Below are 21,214 nucleotides of genomic sequence, written 5' to 3'. Positions count from 1 at the left end.
AACATTCAGCTAAATCACTGAACACACCCAAACGCCGTTACAATAGTAGTCAGCGCAGTATTCTTACTTTGAAAGAGCAAAGTAGAGTTCGAACAGTCTACACGCCATTTTAAGTAATTGTGACAACCCGCAAGAAAGTGTTCTATCCTGTTTGTGACGGTAGACGGTAAAACGCTGTTAAATAATTCTTTAAATAAAGCAAAAACGTGTGCAAGTCACAGCTTAACATACGCGCTAAGTTAATAAAAAGTTTTTGTGTACTTGCAAAGTGTATGTAACGCATTAAAGTTATAACAAATTTTCTATCGAGCCGAAAGAAAAGATTCTCATTGGATTCTGCTTCCTCTTCGGTTCAGTTTCCCCTTACACCTAGCACCTCTTCGGCATTTCAGATACATATATATGTATATAATTGCAAAGAAAAGTAGCTGAAAAGAAGAAAAATAAAATCAAAAGGGGTGGAAGAATTGGAGCAGGCAGCTAAAATAAAAAAGTGCGAATCGAAGGAGTAGGCGAGTTCACTGCTAAATAAAAGTAGCGAGCAAAAGCGTTTACGAAAGTAAGTGCGCGTAAAGGAGACAACGCAAAATTTTTCTTGTACTTGGGTGAATTTTTGCACTCAACAGCATTTTCACGGTACGCTTGCATAGGTGACACACACACATACGTAGCATATAGTATTAAAATTGCGTGCTCGTGTGTGTGTGAGTGCGAAAGGTGCAACGAGATTGAACGGGTGTGAATTGTGTAGGAGAGCAACGAACTCGCGTGCAAGCGTCGAGAGAAAGGGTAAGCAATATATAATATTAGGAATACTAGAAGTGTGTTTTTTTTTCATTTAAAGTGGGTATCTCTTTTTGTTTGTGCGAATGCATTGAAGTAACCGGCATAACACCAAAATTTTGCTATCTATAAAACTAGTCAATGTCAACAGTATTTATTGTTTGTATTGAAAGATATTTCTATTTAGGTAACGTAGTAATTTAAAATAAGGTTAAACTATCTGTTACTACCTTTATTTAGGCCATGAATTGCTAATTACTTACTAATGCAAAAACCATTCAACTAAACTGAAGATAGTGAGTGTTGCCAACAGCGGGTCCACATTTCTAAAACATTCTGTAAAAGTGGGCATTTGTGCAACAACTAAAATATATCTCGCTTTGCAGTAAAAACAAAAACAAATGTATTTGTGCAACAACTAAAATATGTTCGTTGTGCAGTAAAAATCAAAAAGCAAATATAAGCGTTGACTGAAAATAAATGAAGGATTGATTCATTTCATGAAAGTGTACATAAATATATTACTTGTACTACCTGGCAATGCTATCTGTTCTGCAAATTTCACTGACACATCACGTATACAATACTTGCTCCTGTAGTATCGTTAGTTTATTCTCTCCCACGCATCGTTGTTTGCTAAAGTGAGAGCACAGTTAAGCTCAAGGTTTATTCTCGGTTTATTTCGCTTGAAAAAAGGTTTGTCTTTTATGTGTCAATTGTATGTTAGATAAAGTCAGCTATACAGAAATCTTTTGATTATGAACGATTCATCCCGTTGATGGGAATAGCAAATGCAGCGGTAGTAAAGCTATTCAACGAGCAAACGAAGCTGAAAAGTAGTTGCAGAAAGACGACAGAAACGAGTGCGAAACGGAAAAAATTTTCGTGTCGGAATCATAAAATTTTTACTGCAAGAAAAGAGAAATATCGCTCTAAATACGCTGAAAATTGTGTGAAAAATTGCATTAACAAGCATTTTATAGTTTGTTTATAATTGAGTGTGTTTATTGACGTATAGATTACATGGTAATCTTGTGGAAATTTGCATTATAAAAGTGTCTTCACCGAAGTCACTGAAAAGAAGAAGCATACAATTTCAATTCTGGTATAGTGTGGTGGAGCTCCGCCAACAAAAGCAAAAAAACGAAACCAAGCGGTTGCGGCGACTACATCGATAAAGTGGAAGTATTGAATAAGTGTCGATAGAAAACGCCAATATCGGATGGTATCTTGGAAAAGGAACGCATAAGGTAGCAAAATTGAAAATAATTTCTGAATTCTCGTTAAAATCGGTTGTGCAAAGTACTACTTCATATGCATTGTAATACTGAGGGTAGGTGTGGAGGGTGGCATTGTCCGTTTACCACTGCCTCTCGACCTGTATTCGCACAAATGTATTACACTAGTTTTAATAGTAGAGGAGAGTCAGTATATTATATCAGACGGTTAAATAGTGTTGTGCCGGAAAAAATATATTATGCAGTATAATAATTGCTGCATTCTCCAAGCGTATTACCAATTCGCTGACCTATACAAACGGTTTTTTAATAACAGCATTTTTATACACAAATGTTTTGTATATAATTTTGGGCGTACTAAACTCATGTATTTTACAGGGGCATTGATCCTTTGCATACAAAACAATACCTAATGATCTTATGGTCATTATTGCAAGACGCCATCACGTTCTTCGTTTGTATTTTCCACATCCTAATTCGCTTTTTGAATGTGTGCACATCAACTTCTTTGTTTGATTGCCCTTATATGTTTGTGTATGCATAGTTTAATGGTTTTCAAATTTTCTCTTCTTTTTTAAACATTTTAATATTTAGTACACACTTATTTGTGTATTTTTCTATAAACCGCTTTGATTGTACATTATTAAATTTATAATGAACAACTGAACACATTTCTGTGTATAATCTCTCTTTTACTAAATTATTTTATTCAAAATAGCAGTAAAGTCAAAAATTATTGTATTAGGATAACAGACTGACAGTACGAGTGCATCACTCGTTTCGTTATTATTCCACACGCCTTTCGCTCGTTGGTTTAGCTGTCAAAATATAGCTCCTCACTTTAGAACTTTATTTGTCTCGCTTACTCTAGCAAATTGCCTTTGAATGTTTTGTTAAATCTGTATTATTAAAAAATTTCACAATTCTCTTTTTACTTAAATTCTTTAAATTGTTTTGCTGCTTAAGTTTAATGTTTAAAGCAATCTGTAGTAATGTGTTATATTACAAAATTGGGAAAGCTAGTAAAAATTGTCTGTTATTTGTGACCATATTTTTACTACTTTGGTATCTCATCTTTTCATATAAAACTTTTTATTTTTTGTTTTATTGAAAACATGTCGCATTTCGCTTTACCCAAGTATACAGCAGTTTTGTTATGTGTTGTTAACCTTTCTTTTTTTTTTTTTGCTATATTTGCTTTTAGTTTCCTAATGCTTTTTATTCACTGATTGATTATCGGTGTTTAACTATTATTACACAAGTTTCCGGTACTGGAACATTATTTCACCTGCCTGCACAACGCAGCACAGTTTGTTGGTTCTACGTATATGTGTGTATTCACAACGCATATCTGCCTTTTTTTTTTTTGTATTTATTTTTTTCTGTAGAGGTATGGGTTGTCTGTGGGGCACCGCACTCTCGTGAATGTGTATTCACGGCCAATGCCATGTGAATCTGCATTTGTTGTGTCTTACTGCCGTACGATCAGTGGGTTAGTTGACGTGCTGTCTACTTCACTAACTTCTGAGATATATGGATACTCTTGGTGATGCGCTTTTAGTATGTGTGAGCAGCTTTTCCATTTGTTATATTATTTTTCAATATACGTACTTCTTAACTTGTACGCTTTGTGTTATCCATCTAGATTTTTTCTGTATACCACCTTTATTAGTTTTCAAGTCTATTAAATAGATTTCATTAAAATTTCATTTGATATTATATTAGAACCTAAGATATGGCACAATTATACACTTCCCTAGAGCATTGACCAGTGGCCATCACTGCTGTGAAGTAAATATAAATTTTTATCAAAACAATTGATCACAATTATTTGTTTTTATTACCCCATTTGAATCTCTTAAGCTGTTGGTGGGCTGCTAAAATCGTGATTTGACGTTTGTAAGGATGGAGTAAAAATAGTTTTTATTTTCATTTATATTCTTTATGTAATAAGTACAATTAAATCTATAATTTATGATAAATATGTGTTTTATAAACTAACTTGTAATTAAAGTATTTCGTTTTATTTTTCAGAATTCAAAGAAGACTGAGGATATAGATTTAAAATACCACGAGGATTCCCTTTTAACGAGGAACGGACTTATAACCGATTCGAGAAGTGTCTGAAGCCGTCAGTAGTTTTATTTATCTAACGCATACCACAAAATATAAGTTTTCTCCAGCAACAAAGCAGTCCACCGTAGTGTGGTAGATCAAACCGAAACGCAGCGGCTTTTCCGCCGTTGAAAGTGAACCAGCACCCTTCGTCATCATACGGCGTTGTGGAGTGTAAAAATAAATCTCATTTACATTAACAACAGCAGAAAAAAAGCGAGAATATACAAAATACTGTCTGTTAGGAAAATCTTTGCAGTTTATATATGAAACAGACAAAAATTATATGCTGAAACTGGATTAATTTCAAATTTGTCATTTTGAGGTTGAAAGTGGCCGGATCTTATAAACAAAAGTTCGCATCAAAAAAGTCCCATTACAAAAACAAAAGAGAGAAAACCGAGCTATTATTAAATAAAAGAAATTTGAGCAATTGATTTGTATACTCTTCACAATAATACCCTTTCAAAAGATCAGATAAAGCTGGAAAACTCGCCAGTGTAGAACAACAGTCGCTGAGCTATTGTTTTAATATAGAGCAGAATAGCCAAAGAGCGGTGTATCTTCAATAAAAGAATCGAAACGTGACATTTTTGTGCAACAATACGTGGTTGCTGCGAAACCGATAATCTAAGTCGGTCAGAAGTATAGTCATCTGTTTAGATCAAATAGTTAGCTTTGACGCTTTTTCACTCCGCTAACTTACAGACTACTAAGTGAAAGACACAGTTACAAACACAAAAAACAAATAAACAAACGAATATAACACACTGCGCAACGAGCTGCAGTACTCGTAAAGTAGAAGTGGTGAAGTGAGTGCGGCGCAAGGGGGAGGTAACGCTAATGAGGATCTACTGGCAGCATGAGTACACTGGGGGGAAGTAGGGGAGAGCGAAATGCCAAGCCCAAGTTCTCAGCACTCGATATAAATCGAATGTACAAAAATAGTCGCGTAAGTTTCGATCTTTACAAATCAAATTTCAAATTGTTTGTACATATATGTTCTTTCACTTTCAATTTTGTAAAATAGTTACATTTTATACTATACATAATATACTTTCAACTTCTAGGGTGAACCAGCTGAACCATCTGCACAAAAGAATCAAGTGCCACGTAAACATGGAATGCAAAGTTTGGGCAAAGTGCCGTCCGCAAGGCGTCCACCAGCTAATTTACCATCCCTGAAAGCTGAAATAACAAATTCGCCAAATACGAATAACAATCTAATACCATCAACTGGACAAGAAGGTATGCTTTTATCTTTAAGTGAAAATATAATAATCTTTTAATAGTAAAATGGTTATAACTTTTTAATAGGGAAAATAAAAGTAATTTTCAATAGTGAAAATATATTAGTGTTTGCAGTTTATTGAACAAAATTTAAAATATTCTTTGAATAGCCATGTGCATAAACGTGTAGGAGTAGCAGTAGGAGTATTGCGGTTTGATTGCCGTAGGCCTCTTTAGAACTTCTATTTTTGGGGAGATATTAAATACAATACTATTGCTTTTATATATAGGGTTAAGCTGATACTGCATATAATTACAAACGTTATGCCATTAATCAATAATATAACATTTAAGTTCTTACAGCACTTTGTAAATATTATGAAAATTTTCTTGAGCATTGCCAGTTTGCTCTAAGTTACACGCTTTTATTTATGTATCCATATCTTTGGCACAACCATATTCACACTTTTTAGTCAACTCAACGAGCGGCGGTCAAATAACAACACACACACCCACAGGAGTAGTAAATAATCAACAGCAACAACAACAACAACTAAAAAACATCAGCAACAAATCCGCACTTGGAAATAGTAACAACAATAATAACAACAATAGCATTAGCAACAGCGTCGGTGGTGTAAAACTTGTTAACAATTCAACAGGTGTAAGCTCTGGCGGTAGTGGCGGTCAACAGCTGCGCAACTCTTCAGTAGCGAATCACGCCAATCAACAACAGCAACGAAACTCGCCAATAACATGGTCTGCTGTGACAACGGGCAACGACTTGACCGGCGGTGGCAAGGGCAGTGGTGGTATTGGGGGCAAATCGTCGGTACCGCCACTCTATCAGAGTCCACAGTTTCAATACGAATTTCCAACGTTAGATGGCACAGTTGGCGGCGGCGCCGGTGGTGGTGGTGGTGGCAGCGGCGGCAGCGCAACGACTCGAAACAAACAGCACCAGCCACAACAGGAGCATTATCATCATCAACAACAGCAACAACAACACCATCATCAGCATTCGAATCAACAGCAACAACACCATTATCATCAGCAGCAACATTCGCAACAAAATCATCATCACCATCATCAGCAGCATCATCATCATCAGCAACAACAACAACAACAACAACAACAAAATCACCATCCACACCAACGAGACTACAACAACCAGCAGCAACATGGAAGTGGCGGCGGCGGCCGGCACGCACACGATCAGCGTTACGATGCGCACAATTACAAAGATGGCAGCGACGGAGACGGTGGCAGCGATTACGTTTATCAACAACAACAGCAGCAACATCATCATCACCACCGCGAACAGCAACAGCAGCAACAACGCGAACTGAACGAAGTGAGTTTGCGTCCACAAACCGATGCGAACACCTGGTTACAGCAGCAGGAAAAATCAGGCAAGGGCACAACCGAAGGCCAGTCGAACCAACAGGGCCAGGGCCACCAGACACAGAATGCGAATGCTGCAGGTGCAGCAGTACCGTTGCCCATCCTGCAGTTAATGCCATCGTTTATGCAGCGTGGTGCACCATTGCCGCCAGCTGGCAGCGGTGGCGGGAGTGGTGGTAGCAACGGACCACGCTCTCAAACACCACCAAGCTATCAGAACGGCATTGGTGGCAAAGATACGGGTGGTGGAACAATGCGCTCACAGCAACGTGCGACAGGTGGTAATGGTGGTGGAGCCCAGGACTATCGGTCGGGTTCCCCAGCTGTTAGCAGTTTCCGTGCTGCAACTACAATACCCAAGAGACCACCACAATTGGCCACACCTCCATTAGGTGGTACGCAAACCCCTAACTGTGGTGTTCGGAAGGATAAAGAATTCATCATTGAACCAGAAGTGGTGCAGATGCAACGACCAATTATACGCGAAGAAGATTTGGAACGTCTAAATGCTATAGCCAATGATGATAGTTGGACAAAACAAGATGATATAGATTACACGAAAAAGCTGACATTCTCAGATGATGAATCGCCTGAAGAGCATACGCCAACGCAAGAGCGTGATCGACCAGCATTCAATAAGTCGAGCGGCAGTAGTGGCGGTGATCTACGCAAGAGCTCCAACGCGAGCAGCGTGAATAACAGTTGGCAACGTAGCGGTAGCATTAAGGAACAACGTGAGAGTGCCGAACGCGAGAAATCGGCCGATCGTGAGGATACACGTCAGCAAAATGGACATCGCAGCAGCGCAGCGGGCAGTATTTCCCTGGATGCGGCCGTGTACGAACGTGTAAAGCAGCGTAAAGAGGAGGAGGAACGACGCGAAAAAGAGCGACGTGAAGCAGCCGCACGTAAATTACAAGAGCTCGAAATGAAAATATATAATAAAAAGGCAGCGAGCGCAGCAGCTGCTGGAGGAGTTGTCGGCTCAACAACTGTTGGGGCTGGTGGCGACACAGTAGAACTACCGACTCCGCCACCATCCATTGGCGGTGGAAGTGAGGAGGAATTTAATATGCGTCGCAGCGGTGGTAGCAGGGATTACGAACGAGGAAATACACGTGGCAGCTATGACACACGTGATGTGCGTGGAGGCGGTGACTATGTGCGCGGCGAACGTGGTGTTGGCACTGGCAGTGGGGTGGGCACCCAAGGCGTTGGCGCTGGTGGCAAACCTATATTTTCTGCACAATTCCAATCGAATTTGCCGCCACGCTTCCAGAAGCAGCAGCAAATGCAAGCGCAGCTAGGTGGTCCACCTATTAGCGGTGGCGCATTAAGTGGCAATGGCAAAGCGTCTGGTCCGTTGGGTGGTAATTTAGATAAATCGGGCTCGGCAACGTCCGCCTATGAGCCCGGTGTAGGCCGTTATATGCAAAAAGGTGGTAATGGCGGTGGTGGAGGGCCGCTGCAACGTGGCGGCCGTGGCGATTATCGTGACAATTATACACGCGGCGGTGGTGGGGGCTATGGGCGTATACGCAATGACAGTGAACGCGACGACGAACCACGCTATCATGGTGGACGTGGTGGACGAGGTGGTGATGATTACATGCGCGGCAATGGCATGTCCCAAAATCAGTTGTCACGCAGCATATCGGATACTTCTCAACGCAAAACTAGCGTCTCGTCCAACGACGAATCTAGCAAGTACGGTGGCAACAGCAGCTTGAACGATTCGAAGGAGTTTGGCAGCGCCGCACTTGTATCGTCTTGGGCTGAGGAGACAGATGCCGAGCTGAAACGCCAACGCGAAGAGAGTTTCTCTTCGACGCATAGTCAAGAGTCACTACCCATAAAAATATTGCAACGTCCACATACACAGAAGAGTGTGTCGGAGGAGGAGACTTCACCACTTCAACAGCAGCAGCTGCAACAACATTCACACTCCCAACAACAGCAATTGCAATCTCAACAGCAGCTAACGCAACAACAACAACAACAGCACCAACATCAAGCACCACATCGGCGCAGCGAAAGTGAACAAACAACGCTTTTTGCACCCACTCAAATTTTACGCCGCTCCGAGTCGTCGAGCGATGAGAAACCCAAGCAGCCGCAACAAACCGGCAGCGGAGACGCAGTTACGGCAAGTAAAATTACCGAAGAGAAGACCGCAACGATAACAAAGCAGACCACAGACGTCGAATCTCAACAAAAGAAGCGTAAAGAAAGTGAGAGTAGCAATTCTGCAGCTCCAATCCATGCAGGAGTTAGGAAGGAATCTGTATCGACTGATGACAGCAAATTACTGGTTGATGAGAATCGTTCAGCAACATCTTTAATAGCAGTAAGTCAACCGCAGCGTGAGGCAAAAAGACCTAGTACACGTGGTGGCGTTGTTGGCGGAGGTCGTGATCGAGGTGGTGAACGTGATCGCGATCGCGATCGTGACAGAGACCGGGAACGGGGCCCACATTCACGCGCTTATCCTGGCAGCCGTGGTGTTCGCGATTGGAATCCTCGTGCCACACGTGGTGGACGTTACTATGGTCCCAATGAACCGCGGTTACCCAGCGAATCGGAACATTCGGAGGATGTCGATGAAGAGGCATATGGCGGAGGTGGACGACGTGGGGATCGCCAAAGTCCTAAAGTCCCACGAAAAGACCACGGTGGTCATCGTAGTGGTGGCGAAGAACGTAATTCTAAGGAAGGTTTCGCACCACGTGGTGAACCATCGCGTCGTGGTCGTGGCGGTGGCGCGAATATTGGTGATCGCGCCGATCGTGGAGAGCGTGGCGATCGCGGTGATCGTGGGACTTCATCGTCGTATCGACGTAACGATGGCGGCGGTCGCGGTCAAGGTCGTCATTATGGGCGGCAACCCTACGATGAACATCATAAAGATCATAAGCGTAGCTCCGAGTCGGAAACAACAGGTGGTGGTAGTGATGTTGATAAAACGAAACAAAACCAATTAGCACTTAGCGCAGGACTTTCTAAAGTTAAAGACTCCAATGTGACTACGACAACATCTGCAGATGAAAAGACGCGTACACAATCTGGCGGTAAGCAACAGACTCCTACACAAGGCGCTGCAAACGCGCAACAAAGCAAGAAGGCCAATATGGTTGGCGAGGCAGAAAAGAAGGGTGCTACCCCCACTCCACCAAAGCAGTTTGGTAGCAATATTGGAGGTGGGACGCAAAGTCGCAAAGAGAGTACATCGAGCAGTAAAACTGATGAGATCGCCGAACGTGAACGTAAGTCCGCATCCAAAGAAAAGGATTTACCCAGTGGCGCCGTGCAACAGACGCAACAACAGCGTAGCAATAATTCGGTTCAATTGCCCGCAGCGCAACGCAGCAGCTCCAGTGTTGGTGCAAAGAAACAAGATTTACCTATGGCCTCATTGCCCACATCGCAATCGGCTTCCGCCATTGGCACTAACAAAATCAACCAGCAATCGCAACAACAAACGGTGACGAAACCTCCACCCGGTCTGGGTAACGTCAACAGCGGCGGCAATTTCAAGCCTACAAATAGCCCTTCGCTACCAAATCAGAGTGTTGCTTCGCAACAGCAACAACAACAACAGAAACAAAACGTCGAACTACTAAAGAGTAAATCGGATACAAACCCCGTTACAACGAATGCGGTACGTCAACAGCCGCTCGCACAGCATCGCACTTCCATCAGCGAGATGGACAAAACGAAATTGGCTGCCGGCCTCAGTGAGAAACCGAATGCAGTTGTTGCCGGGGGGGGCAGCACTCTATTACTAGATGGTGCACCCGTTAATACGATTATCTTCGAAAACACCAACTACAAACAACAAGCGCAGGCGGCACAGCTTAAACGCTCCTCCGAGTCTCTGAGCTCAGTCGTTAGCAGCGGTGTAAGTGTCTCCGCTGTTGAGACGCTAAGCACGGCGCTTTCGCAGATGTCTTTCGCCAAAGGGAACGATACGACAGTGCCTGGCGGCGTCGTGGTGGGATCTGCTGCGGGAGACTACGACAAAGATATGAAGTTAGGTTTCACTTTTGGTGATGCCACTGAAACATACGTCTCGGCGGTGCCTAACAAGTCGCCAATTGATAGCGAATCCAAAGTTGTTAGTGTGGTTGCGCAACAAGTAGCTGTCACCGCTGTCGGACAACAACAACATCAGCAGGTGCAGCAACAACAGCAACAGGCGCAGAATATTATTTCAACTGCGGATTTGAATATGAAAATTGCGAGCGTGAAGAAGGTATGGGAAAGTGTAGCGCCTATGACATCTGAGGCGAGTTCGTCGGCGTTACAGCATCAGCAAGTAGCACACCAACAGCAACAGCAGGCACAACAAGTCCAACAACAGTTGCAGCATCAACAGCAGCAGCAACAACAACAACAGCAGCAACAAGCCCAACAGCAATTAGAGGTGGTTGATCCAAGTGGACATATGTCGGCGGCTGCCTCATTTGTGGCAGCTGTTGCAGCATCGCAACAACAACATCAGCAGCAACATATGCCACACTATGCAGTCGCCGCTGTGCCACTGCATCAACACCAACACCATTCCCTGTCCTCGCCGGGTCCAGTGCCAAGCGGCTACGGCAGCCATGGCTCTCCCTTCGACGTCGCCACACCACTCGATCAGCAGTTCGCACAGAGCGGCAGCATTGTGGTGGGCGGCGCCGATGATCCGACTAGTGTCGTTGGCTATCCCAGCCCACAACAGACACAACAACAGCAGGCGCAGTCTGCTGCCGCTGCACAACAGCAACAGCAAGTGCTGAAACACCCAGATGTTGTGAAACAGCAGCAGCAGGCGTCAGCTGCCGCAAAACAATTGCAACAGCATCATGGCTCTTCGATGGGTATGTCACCACCACCTAATATGCAACAACAACAACAACAGCAGCAGCAACAACAACAGGCACAGCATCAACAATCAGCAGCTGCGCAACAGCAACAACAATTGCACGCAGCACCGCCCTCCTTCTACCAAGCATCACCACAATTCACCGGCATACCCAGTCCCCCAACTGTCGTGTTCAATTCATCGCAAATGGCACCACCACCCTCACAGGCTGGCCTCTACGCACCATTCCATTCACTCGATCATTCGAGCCGTTCACAATTCTCAGCCGCCGCAGCGGCGCACAGTTTCCCCAGTCACTATAGCGCAGCGGCGGCGGCCGCTGGTGGACCTTTTAATGCATATACAATGCAAACGCCACCTAATATGGCTGCTGCACCCACACCCGAAATGTATTCCAGTCTAACGTCACAGTTCCGCATGGGCGGAGGTCCATCACCCTTTGGCAATCCAAATTCCCAACAGCTGAGCAATCCGAATGCACAAGCAGTGACGATAATTTCCTCTAATTCCAATTCGATGATGTCTTCGGTGGGTTCGGTAAAGCCACCGCCATCATCGCAACAACTCGGCACGATCGGTTCGAAAGGTGGCGGTGGTGGCGGTCCTTATGCAGCACAACAATATCTGTATGGTCCACCACCACAGCATCCACAAGGTGGTCCCCCGGGACCACCTGGCGCACATCAATTGCAATCGAATAGTTACTACTCGAATTCGGCTAGTGGACCGAACGGACCGACATTCTACGGTGGTCCACCACAAGGCGCAGGCGCCGGTGCGCAAAACTTTGGTCTAGCAGCTGCAGCTGCAGCTGCGGCTGGTCTATATGGCGGCCATCAAGGCGGGCCGCCCGGTTCTAATGGTCCACCTGGACCACAAGGCCCACCTGGTCCACAGTCGCAACATACAATGGGCAACTTTAATACACCATTTATGAATTCGCAGTTACTGACGGCTGCGAGTATTAATCAATTTCGTGCAGGACCGACGCCCCAGCAGCACGCAGCTGCCGCGGCCGCATACATGAAATCTGGACAAGGACAAAGTCATCTGCAAGACTCGGTAAGTAATAGAATAACCTCATAATTTCATGTTTTGTCAAATTTGAAAAAAAAAATGACACTTTGAAATATTTTTATAGATGGGACGCCAACTAAAAAGCCCACTCGGCGCTGACGTCAGTTTAAGCTTGGCCAAACAGGTGCAATCTCAACCTAGTCCACCGCACCACAAGAACTATGGCAGCGTAAGTGAAAATTAATTGATGTATAATATGCATGCTACTAACAAATATTTTTAATATTGGCCCCTTTCACACAGTGGGATCTGCAAAATCAAGTAATGCAGCAACAACAAGCACAACAACAATCTCAGTCGCAGCAGCAACAGGCCGCGCAGCAACGTGCTGGCGGTGTCGGTAGTGTAGGTGGCGGAGGTAACGTACAGAATATGCCACCCGGCAGTCGTGGTGGTGGTCCACCAGGCGTACAAGGTGGTCCCGGCGGCGGTGGTGTTGGCGGACAAGGTGGCCAAGGACGTTATCCAACACCAATACAGCGCCCTAATAATTATCCCCAACATCCACAAGGTGGCCCACAGTCACAACAACAACAGCAGCAGCAACAACAACAACAACAGCAGCAATCACAAGCAGGCCAACGACCAAATAACATGCGGCAAGGACCTGGTGGTGGGCCACCCGGCAGTGGCGGTGGTAATGGACCACAAGGTGGTGTTGGTGGCCCTGGCGGTCACAATAATGGCAATGTAGGCGGTGGTCCCAATGGTGGTGGCGGTCAAGGTTGTGGCCCTGGTGGTCCAAACAATGGTGGTGGAACTGGCGGTCCCAACGGCGGTGGACAAATGAATAAACCCTACTATGCGAATAATGCGGGCGGCGGTGGAAGTCGAGGTAATTGAATGAGCCAAGCGACCACACCAACATATACACACACACATGCCAACCAGTAATCCAAGACAGTAAGAGCAAAGCAAGCATATAAATAAATAAATGTATAAACGGAAAGCTCACAATGCGTACTACAGAAATTTCATATTTCTTACAAAATGTAGTACAAACGTGAAGTTTGTGAGAAGTGTGAGAAATACGCAATTAAAATTAAATATGAGAATATGAGAATTACGTAAACAATGGTAAAGATGCGAAAATTGCAGAACGCAATAAAACAATGATATACAGAAATAAACATAATTATTATAATTGTTTGAGTAGCAAAAATGCGCAAATGCGTAACAAACACATAGTAATAATGATGAAAATATAAAATAAAGTTGAAAAAAATGTACACAAACATTAGCGCATTTGACATAAGCGAAAATGCGCTTTGTAACGGTAAAAGTTGAAAAGTGCTAAAAACTAACGGCACACAATGTAATGTGACATTTAATTTTGACAAATACATAGAAGAGTGTGTTCAGTGTTGAATTAATGCATTAACTGCAAATGAAATTTCCTAACGATAAAATATAGAAAATCTACTGATGCAAGCGCAAGAAAACTAGTTTTCTTTTCGTTTATGAACACATGTGCAATTGTTTTGTGTGCAGAAAAAAGAAAAAAAGTTGCAACATGAAAATGTAACACTTACGTATCTTTAATAATCCCCAAAAAACTGGAATAAATAAAACTCTGCTTCAATGTTTGGTGAAAGAGAGCAACAAAAAAAGAAGAAAAAACATTTAAAAACAACAAGAATATTAAAACAAAAAAAAAAAAACTATTTAATTGAAGAATGCAAAAATGAAATGAAAATGTGCACGTTTTCAAGTGGTGTGTAAGACGTAGAAACCGGGTCGAAAAGTATAAAGAGTTGGAAATGAGAAAAAAAATGAAAATATGTAATGAATAATGAAAAAATGCATAGAAAAGTTTAAAATGCTGGAACTATGAAGCGCGCAAATCATGAAAAGTGTAGATGAACAAAGAAGCAAGTGACAGGAGCATGGCAGCAGTTGTTAGGCAACAACTTTAGTGGCTACTAGCCAATTTATTGTACTACTCATTATGTACGTACGCAGTACAGTGGCAGCGTGTGTTTGTGAATTTGTGTGCACAAATATTTGTTAGAAGTTAAATGCCATTGATAATAAAATACTTTGAATTAGCTTTTACAAAAAAAAAAAAATTTAGTTGAAAAAAATATACAAGGAATTGCTACAGTCGCGCTAAGGCTGTGGCTCAGTTTTTTTTTTTAATTAAAATATATTTAAGTAATTTATTTCATACATTTTTGGAATATTAATTACTTGCGCGTGAAATTTTGTAAATTATGGCATAAAAATATACGAAATACTATAGTTTTCATTGAAAATTTTGTAATATTTCACCAACAGAGCATTGTTATGTTTAACAAATATAGAATTTTGTCACAATTCACTGTTTCTACACAAGAACGCGCCCCGCTGCAACGCACGCATATTATATATATACATAAATATGTTATAATATATGCTATATAAAAATATATAAAACTAAAAATTAACTTTGGCAAAAATTAGCAATAACAAGCAAATTAAAATTGCTTTCTAAGCAATTCAATTGTTTTAAAATTGTATGGTTTCCTTAGCGCGCTTACAAGCGTCCTAACGATTACAATTCATTTGCACTGTAACAAAGAATAGTGCATTTATGTATAACCAGTTTTACGTCTACCGTCACAACAACTGTTTGGACACACACATACATATACATACATTTACTTGAATGAATGAATAAATAAATTAATAAATATTTATACTTACAAATAAATAAATAAAATTAAAAAAATGTAAAACACCTCGGCTAAAACACACTGAAGTACTATTATATATTGGAGGGGCATGCGGCAATGATGTTCTAATAGAAAAAGTTCGTTAAGAACATAATATACAATATTAAGCAAGTGCGATTTCTGAAGAATTGTAAGAAAAAAGTTTTCTTTTTGGAAAATTGTTACAGCGATTTAGTAAGCGCAACCGTTATCTCTTTATCAAGCTATGCAGTGAGTGTTGGCGCTGTGTGCGTAATAAATTCGTAAAATGCGCGCCAACTTTTGTAGTTGAAAAAAAGTTTACGCTTTATTTTTGTTTATTAATGTTTTTCTGTGCACATCTGATGTTGCGAAACTGTTTGTATTCTTATAGCCAACAGTTTTTGAGTTGTTGAACATGAAAAAAATGATATTCTTGAGAAGTATTTGAAAAAAATTAATGTAATTATTGCTATACATTGTCAAATAAAATTTTTGTTTTAGAAAAATTAACTGTATGACACAAACTTTTCAGTACAATTTGAAAATGCATTTGAAAGTTTTCATTTTTAGTTTTTCGTAACACTTCAAATTAAACGTATACTTTTACAGCTTTAAAAATTATTTGTTTGTTGGTATACTACAGAATACAACTCAACGTTCAATATTGCACATATTTGAATGAAATGTATGCTGAAGCTTCTTAATCTATTTTCATTTTTATTTTTCAACTTTAGCAAATTCACATTGTGTGCATAAATATAAATAAATGCGTACATTTTTCGCTGCAAGGCTGCACTTCATTATCCCTCCCAACTAACTGCAAATATACGCAGCTGCAATGTTGTAACTGCCATCAAATGTCTGCGTCCTCACTATTTTCCACAAAAAAAGTTTGCTGTCTGTAACCACTTGAAAATGTCGCACTCAAACACATTAATACATAAATATTATATTGCTATTATTTACACTTTATTATCTACTATTAAACACAAATGATTCATTTAAAAATATTTTTTTTTTATATATACATATATTATTAAAACAAATCATTATATATCGATAATAATATTTACATATGTATTTCTCTTAAAAACAAAAAAAAAATCAAGAAATAATAATGCATACATACATTTTTTATTTATTTTATAAAACAAAAAAAAAAATACATTATTTAAATATTAATTTGTAGTTTAAAGCGCCAAGCAAAAATAAAGCGTTACATAAAGCGTAAGAAAGTTAACCTAAAACACTGCTTAAACAAATGGAAAAAAGTAAATAAAAAAAATATTAAAAGTAAATTAAAAAATACACAAAAATTGCAAAATAAAGAAATACATTATCTTCTACTTTAGCTGAAAAGTCTTTAAATCAACACATGCACTGCACACAGACGGACAAACAGGTATATTAGGCGTTGGGAAAATATTCAAAAAGTAAATTGCAGAAATATTAAGTGTGTTGGAGATGGTGAGGATATTTATAGATGGTATTAGAAACAATTACAAGTTTACAACAAAACAGCGTTGGTGTTTGTGTATAGTAATAAAATTTATTTTGTCTAAAAAATGAAGCCTAGTTATCTAAGTAATACTTCTTGTTTGCTACGCCAATGATATTATTTACACCTATATTATTTTTTTTTTGATCACTTCTGTACTTTTATTTACAAATTATGTATAATTTTATATTTTATTTTAAACAAGCGACAATGCTTGCAAAAGTTGAATCTTCAAACGCTTTACTTCACACCAAAGCTATCATTTGAGTGGCCTCACCGTGTGTAACCCTTTGTAGAATATTTTTTGTAAATGGTAAACGTGTTGCAAACAATGTATGTGTCAATATTTTTTCTTTTATTAATACAAATTTGGACTTTTTTTGTTTTTTGATTTTAAATGGTAGCTGAATACAGTTTTTAAACCAAGTCATTTGAAAACCGCAAATGTAACATTAATTTTAAAGTTTAAAAAACTGTTTCCTAAGTTAATTGTACAAAAACGCAAGCGACAGTTAATTTTAATGCATAACGAAAATAGTAATTATAAATATTAACTATCCTAAAGTATGATGATGTTTATAAATAAAACACACACAAATGAAAACAAAAAACTACATAAAAAATATAAAATTTCCAGATTAAAAAGGAAGCCCCGAAAACAACAATATTTGTTTTATTATTTCCTATAAAATAAGTAATATAGATTTTTTTGTTAGATTTATTTTTATTTTTTCAATTCATTGAATTTTAAATAACTAATTTTAATTGATTTTATCCTATATTATTACTATAGAGTATATAAATTAATTTTTAATCTAAATTTAATTGTTATATAGTTTTTCTGTTTTCATTTATTTAATTTTTTATGTAAAAAATCACAAAAACAACTGGTATTTTGAAACACACCTATAAAATTTTCTTACTTAGTTTTAGCCGTTTTGCTCAGAGCGCTTTTAAATTAAAACTGCTTTCCTATATTTTCCTGATGTAAATATCTTTGCCTTTACAAATATTTAATATTTTACTTAGTTAAAAAAAATAATTGGTGCCATGTTTTATACATTTATATTTTATCAAAAAACGCGTGGTGTCAGTTTTGCAAAGTAAAATATATCCCTCGTATCAAATCAGTAAATACAATACATGCCGATGTGGTAACCGCAAGGCTCAATTTAATTTTATTTTAATTTCCACAATCATATTTGTTATATCGCTATATATATATATATAAAATTTACGGAAAGAATGCAATTTCTGTCACTAACAATTCTTAACCCAAAAGTAATGTCTAACGAACACCATTCAAAATGGCCGCATCACCACAGTTAAATACAACGCGACTTTCATTCACTTCGTACGAGTATTAAAAGTACACACAAAATATTTTCAGATGTATTGAATTTTTATACAAATATCCTTTAACTAATTCAATTCTTCAATTTTGTTCTGATTATTTTCAATTTGCACACAAAATACAAATACAATATAGCAAACCATGCTTAGAGCTCTTACGGATGCATAATTAAGTGTTCGGTTAATTTTGAAGGCTGAACAAAAAGCAATTCGCCAGAATTGGAAAGGACGAGAAAACGTCACAAAAGCAGCAACAGCGACCTGTTTTATTGAGTGTATATGCACGAAGAATTAGAATTAACTACTAAAATACTTACACGTGAAAATAAAGTTAAAATTTAACATATTAGCAGATCCAAATTGAAATAAAAATTAACATACATATATACATGCGTTAGTAGCAAATATTGAATTCAACTAAAGAAATAGAGTGTTCACACATAAGCAATCAGCAAGATGGAGAAAAGGGTACTATAGTGAAATGCTGCCGTACGCTATAGTAAAATGTTTTTCACTTTTCACAAATATATACTAAACCAACTGAAAAAATCACCCCACAAAGGAATAACAAAACGTCAGTAATAGTAGCAGTAACGTCTAGCCAACTAGCCGAAGAAGTAAGAAAATTATTACTAGCTCACGAGTAGCGCGTTTAAACAACAAAAAAAAGCAAGCGGAAAGCGGAAACGATGCAGGGAAACAAAAGGAATGCAGCAAAAATGAGTGCGAATGAGAGAATTCCATATACATACATACATACTTTATTATGTTACGCCAATTTATTCATATAATTATAATTATTTTTAAAAAATATTAACATTACAACATATACGTATGAACATATATATTTTTAATTAGCCTACATGATATTGAAAATAGTTTTCTTTTATATAAATAATAACGGAAGAACCCTATGCAATTTTCTATTGTAATTAAAAAGAACAAAATGCAGAAACACAATATGGCTGATACATTAGTTGTATTTAAAAAAAAAAAGTAAATAAAGCAAACCACAAGTATATACACTAATGTATACCTAAATTATTAACCTGCAACATTTGTTTTGAACTACACTGCTCTTAAAACTGTCACTGCTTTTTTTTATAGCGGCATAGCTGATAGCGCTAAAGCAAAAAAGTTTTTTTTTTAATCTGGCAGCTCTTAATTTTGAGTCGGAAAAGGAAGCGTAAACATTAATCTGGCAAGTCTGTAGCAAGTTAGTTGAGACCGCGTTTCCTACATCCGGTCAAGTGCTTAACAAATTTGTTTAGAAGGAAATGTGACAAAATGAAATAAAAAGTGTTATGTGTGTTATTTATGGTCAAAATATAATATATTTGTAATAAGTGAAGTGCGTGATCGTTTTAAGTCGTTTAAGTAACATTTAAAGTGATTTTTTTTAATAAAAAAAATAGCAGTGATTCAGTTAAATTAGTGTCCTCGGACGCGTAATTTTAAAATGGTAGCATGTAGCTGTAATTATAATGGATAGCATTAAAATTAGGCGCAATATTGTCAAGCAAATATGTTGCAAAAACACATGGCAAGTAAATTCGTGCAATAATAATGCAAGTGACACTACATTCATGCACAAATATGAAGTAATTTTATTGAAAAATGTATATGCTTATTAGAAATAATAATAATAATAAAGGTGCATACAAATGTATATGTAACAAGCTAACCGAAAAGCTACCAAAAACATATTTTAATATGTATTAACAAAAAAAGAATATGTATAAAATTAATTCATACTTACGTATGTATATAATAACTTTGAATACAGAATAATTTAAATTTTTTGTTGAGATATGCGTCCCAACTGATTATTTTATTAAGACCCACGAAGAAAGAAACTTTAATGTATATTACATATGTATGGTATATGTATAACTCTATACATTTCTTTTTTTCCTCTGAATTGTAATTCATTTGAACTTATTACGGTTTGACTGTTGAAAATATAAATTAAGAGATTAAGTTGTGCACGATTTAAAGATATTAACAACTCAACTTCTTCATAGCGTAAATTGAAATTGGTTGCGCTGAAGTAGACAGGAAAATCGATGGAAAAATTGCAGTAACTCATGCAAAAATATTTGTAACCTCAACGAACTTAAAATAAATTTTTTTAATAAAAATGCAAACTTGAGTTGAATGCGAACTAACTAGCGTATACACTGGATAAAATCTATTAAAATACGCTGAGCTTACGAATGTTACTTCTCAAATCATAGCAAAATGATTGATTATACCATGATTAGAAACGTAGAGACAAAAAAAAGGTAATTACTATAATTAATATTAAAGCCAGTTACTTAATTATACATATATATATAAACGGTCAGTTTAAATTATGCAAGTTTGATATTTTGGTGTTTGGATCAAATGTTTCAGTAAATATGGTAATTGCTGGCGGGAGTGCTGCCCACCAAATAAAAATCAAATTAAATTTATTAGATTTCAGATTCAGAAGTATTAAATGTATATTAAATAAGTATTGCAATTAAATAAAACCACATATTTCAATACATTCTTTTAGGAAATGCATGCTTAAATAATGTCAGACATGAAAAATAAAGGCGAAATATAAAGAGAATTGCACGCAAACCGCCTAAAGGCTGTACTCAAAATGAAAAAGTTTAAAAAACGTATTAATAAAAAAAGAGAACTTACATTCTATCCTAGAAAAAACGAAGCATAGTTTTTTTTTCTAAACACACTAACACAAAATTTTTTTGCAATTTTAGAAATCCTTATTACAAATTCTGCTGCTGACTATTAACTTTATAGTTATTGCATTAAAAAGGGGTTCATCGTTAAGACACGAAAACACGGAAGTAAGCGTTTACATTTCTGGTAATATTAGTAATGAATGAATTTAATTTATACCGTGGGTGCAAAAACTTTCGCTGTTTGGATGACAGTGCAAGGATATAAATATACATGTACAGAAAATTCTATAAGCTAGTAG

At 38.3% G+C, this 21,214-nt stretch overlaps 1 protein-coding gene across 2 annotated transcripts; it reads left to right on the top strand.

Annotated features, from left to right (window-relative positions):
• Positions 1-107: 107 nt before the first annotated feature.
• On the top strand, positions 108-20,880 carry nocte (no circadian temperature entrainment). 2 transcript variants are annotated; one of them, XM_036376835.2, is made up of 7 exons: positions 108-789; positions 4,056-5,088; positions 5,207-5,384; positions 5,840-12,699; positions 12,779-12,883; positions 12,958-13,549; positions 18,377-20,880. In XM_036376835.2, exons 2-7 carry the CDS (start codon positions 4,999-5,001, stop codon positions 18,388-18,390), a joined length of 7,839 nt encoding a protein of 2,612 aa, XP_036232728.2. In that variant the 5' UTR covers positions 108-789; positions 4,056-4,998; the 3' UTR covers positions 18,391-20,880. The 2 variants fall into 2 exon arrangements, with proteins under 2 accessions (XP_036232728.2, XP_036232729.2); XM_036376836.2 differs by lacking the exon at positions 108-789 and adding an exon at positions 1,539-2,033.
• The last annotated feature ends 334 nt before the right edge of the window (positions 20,881-21,214 follow it).

This window comes from Bactrocera oleae, chromosome 5 (assembly GCF_042242935.1).
Source record: "Bactrocera oleae isolate idBacOlea1 chromosome 5, idBacOlea1, whole genome shotgun sequence".
NCBI lineage: Eukaryota > Metazoa > Arthropoda > Insecta > Diptera > Tephritidae > Bactrocera > Bactrocera oleae.
This window is presented reverse-complemented; position numbering and strand designations above follow the sequence as displayed.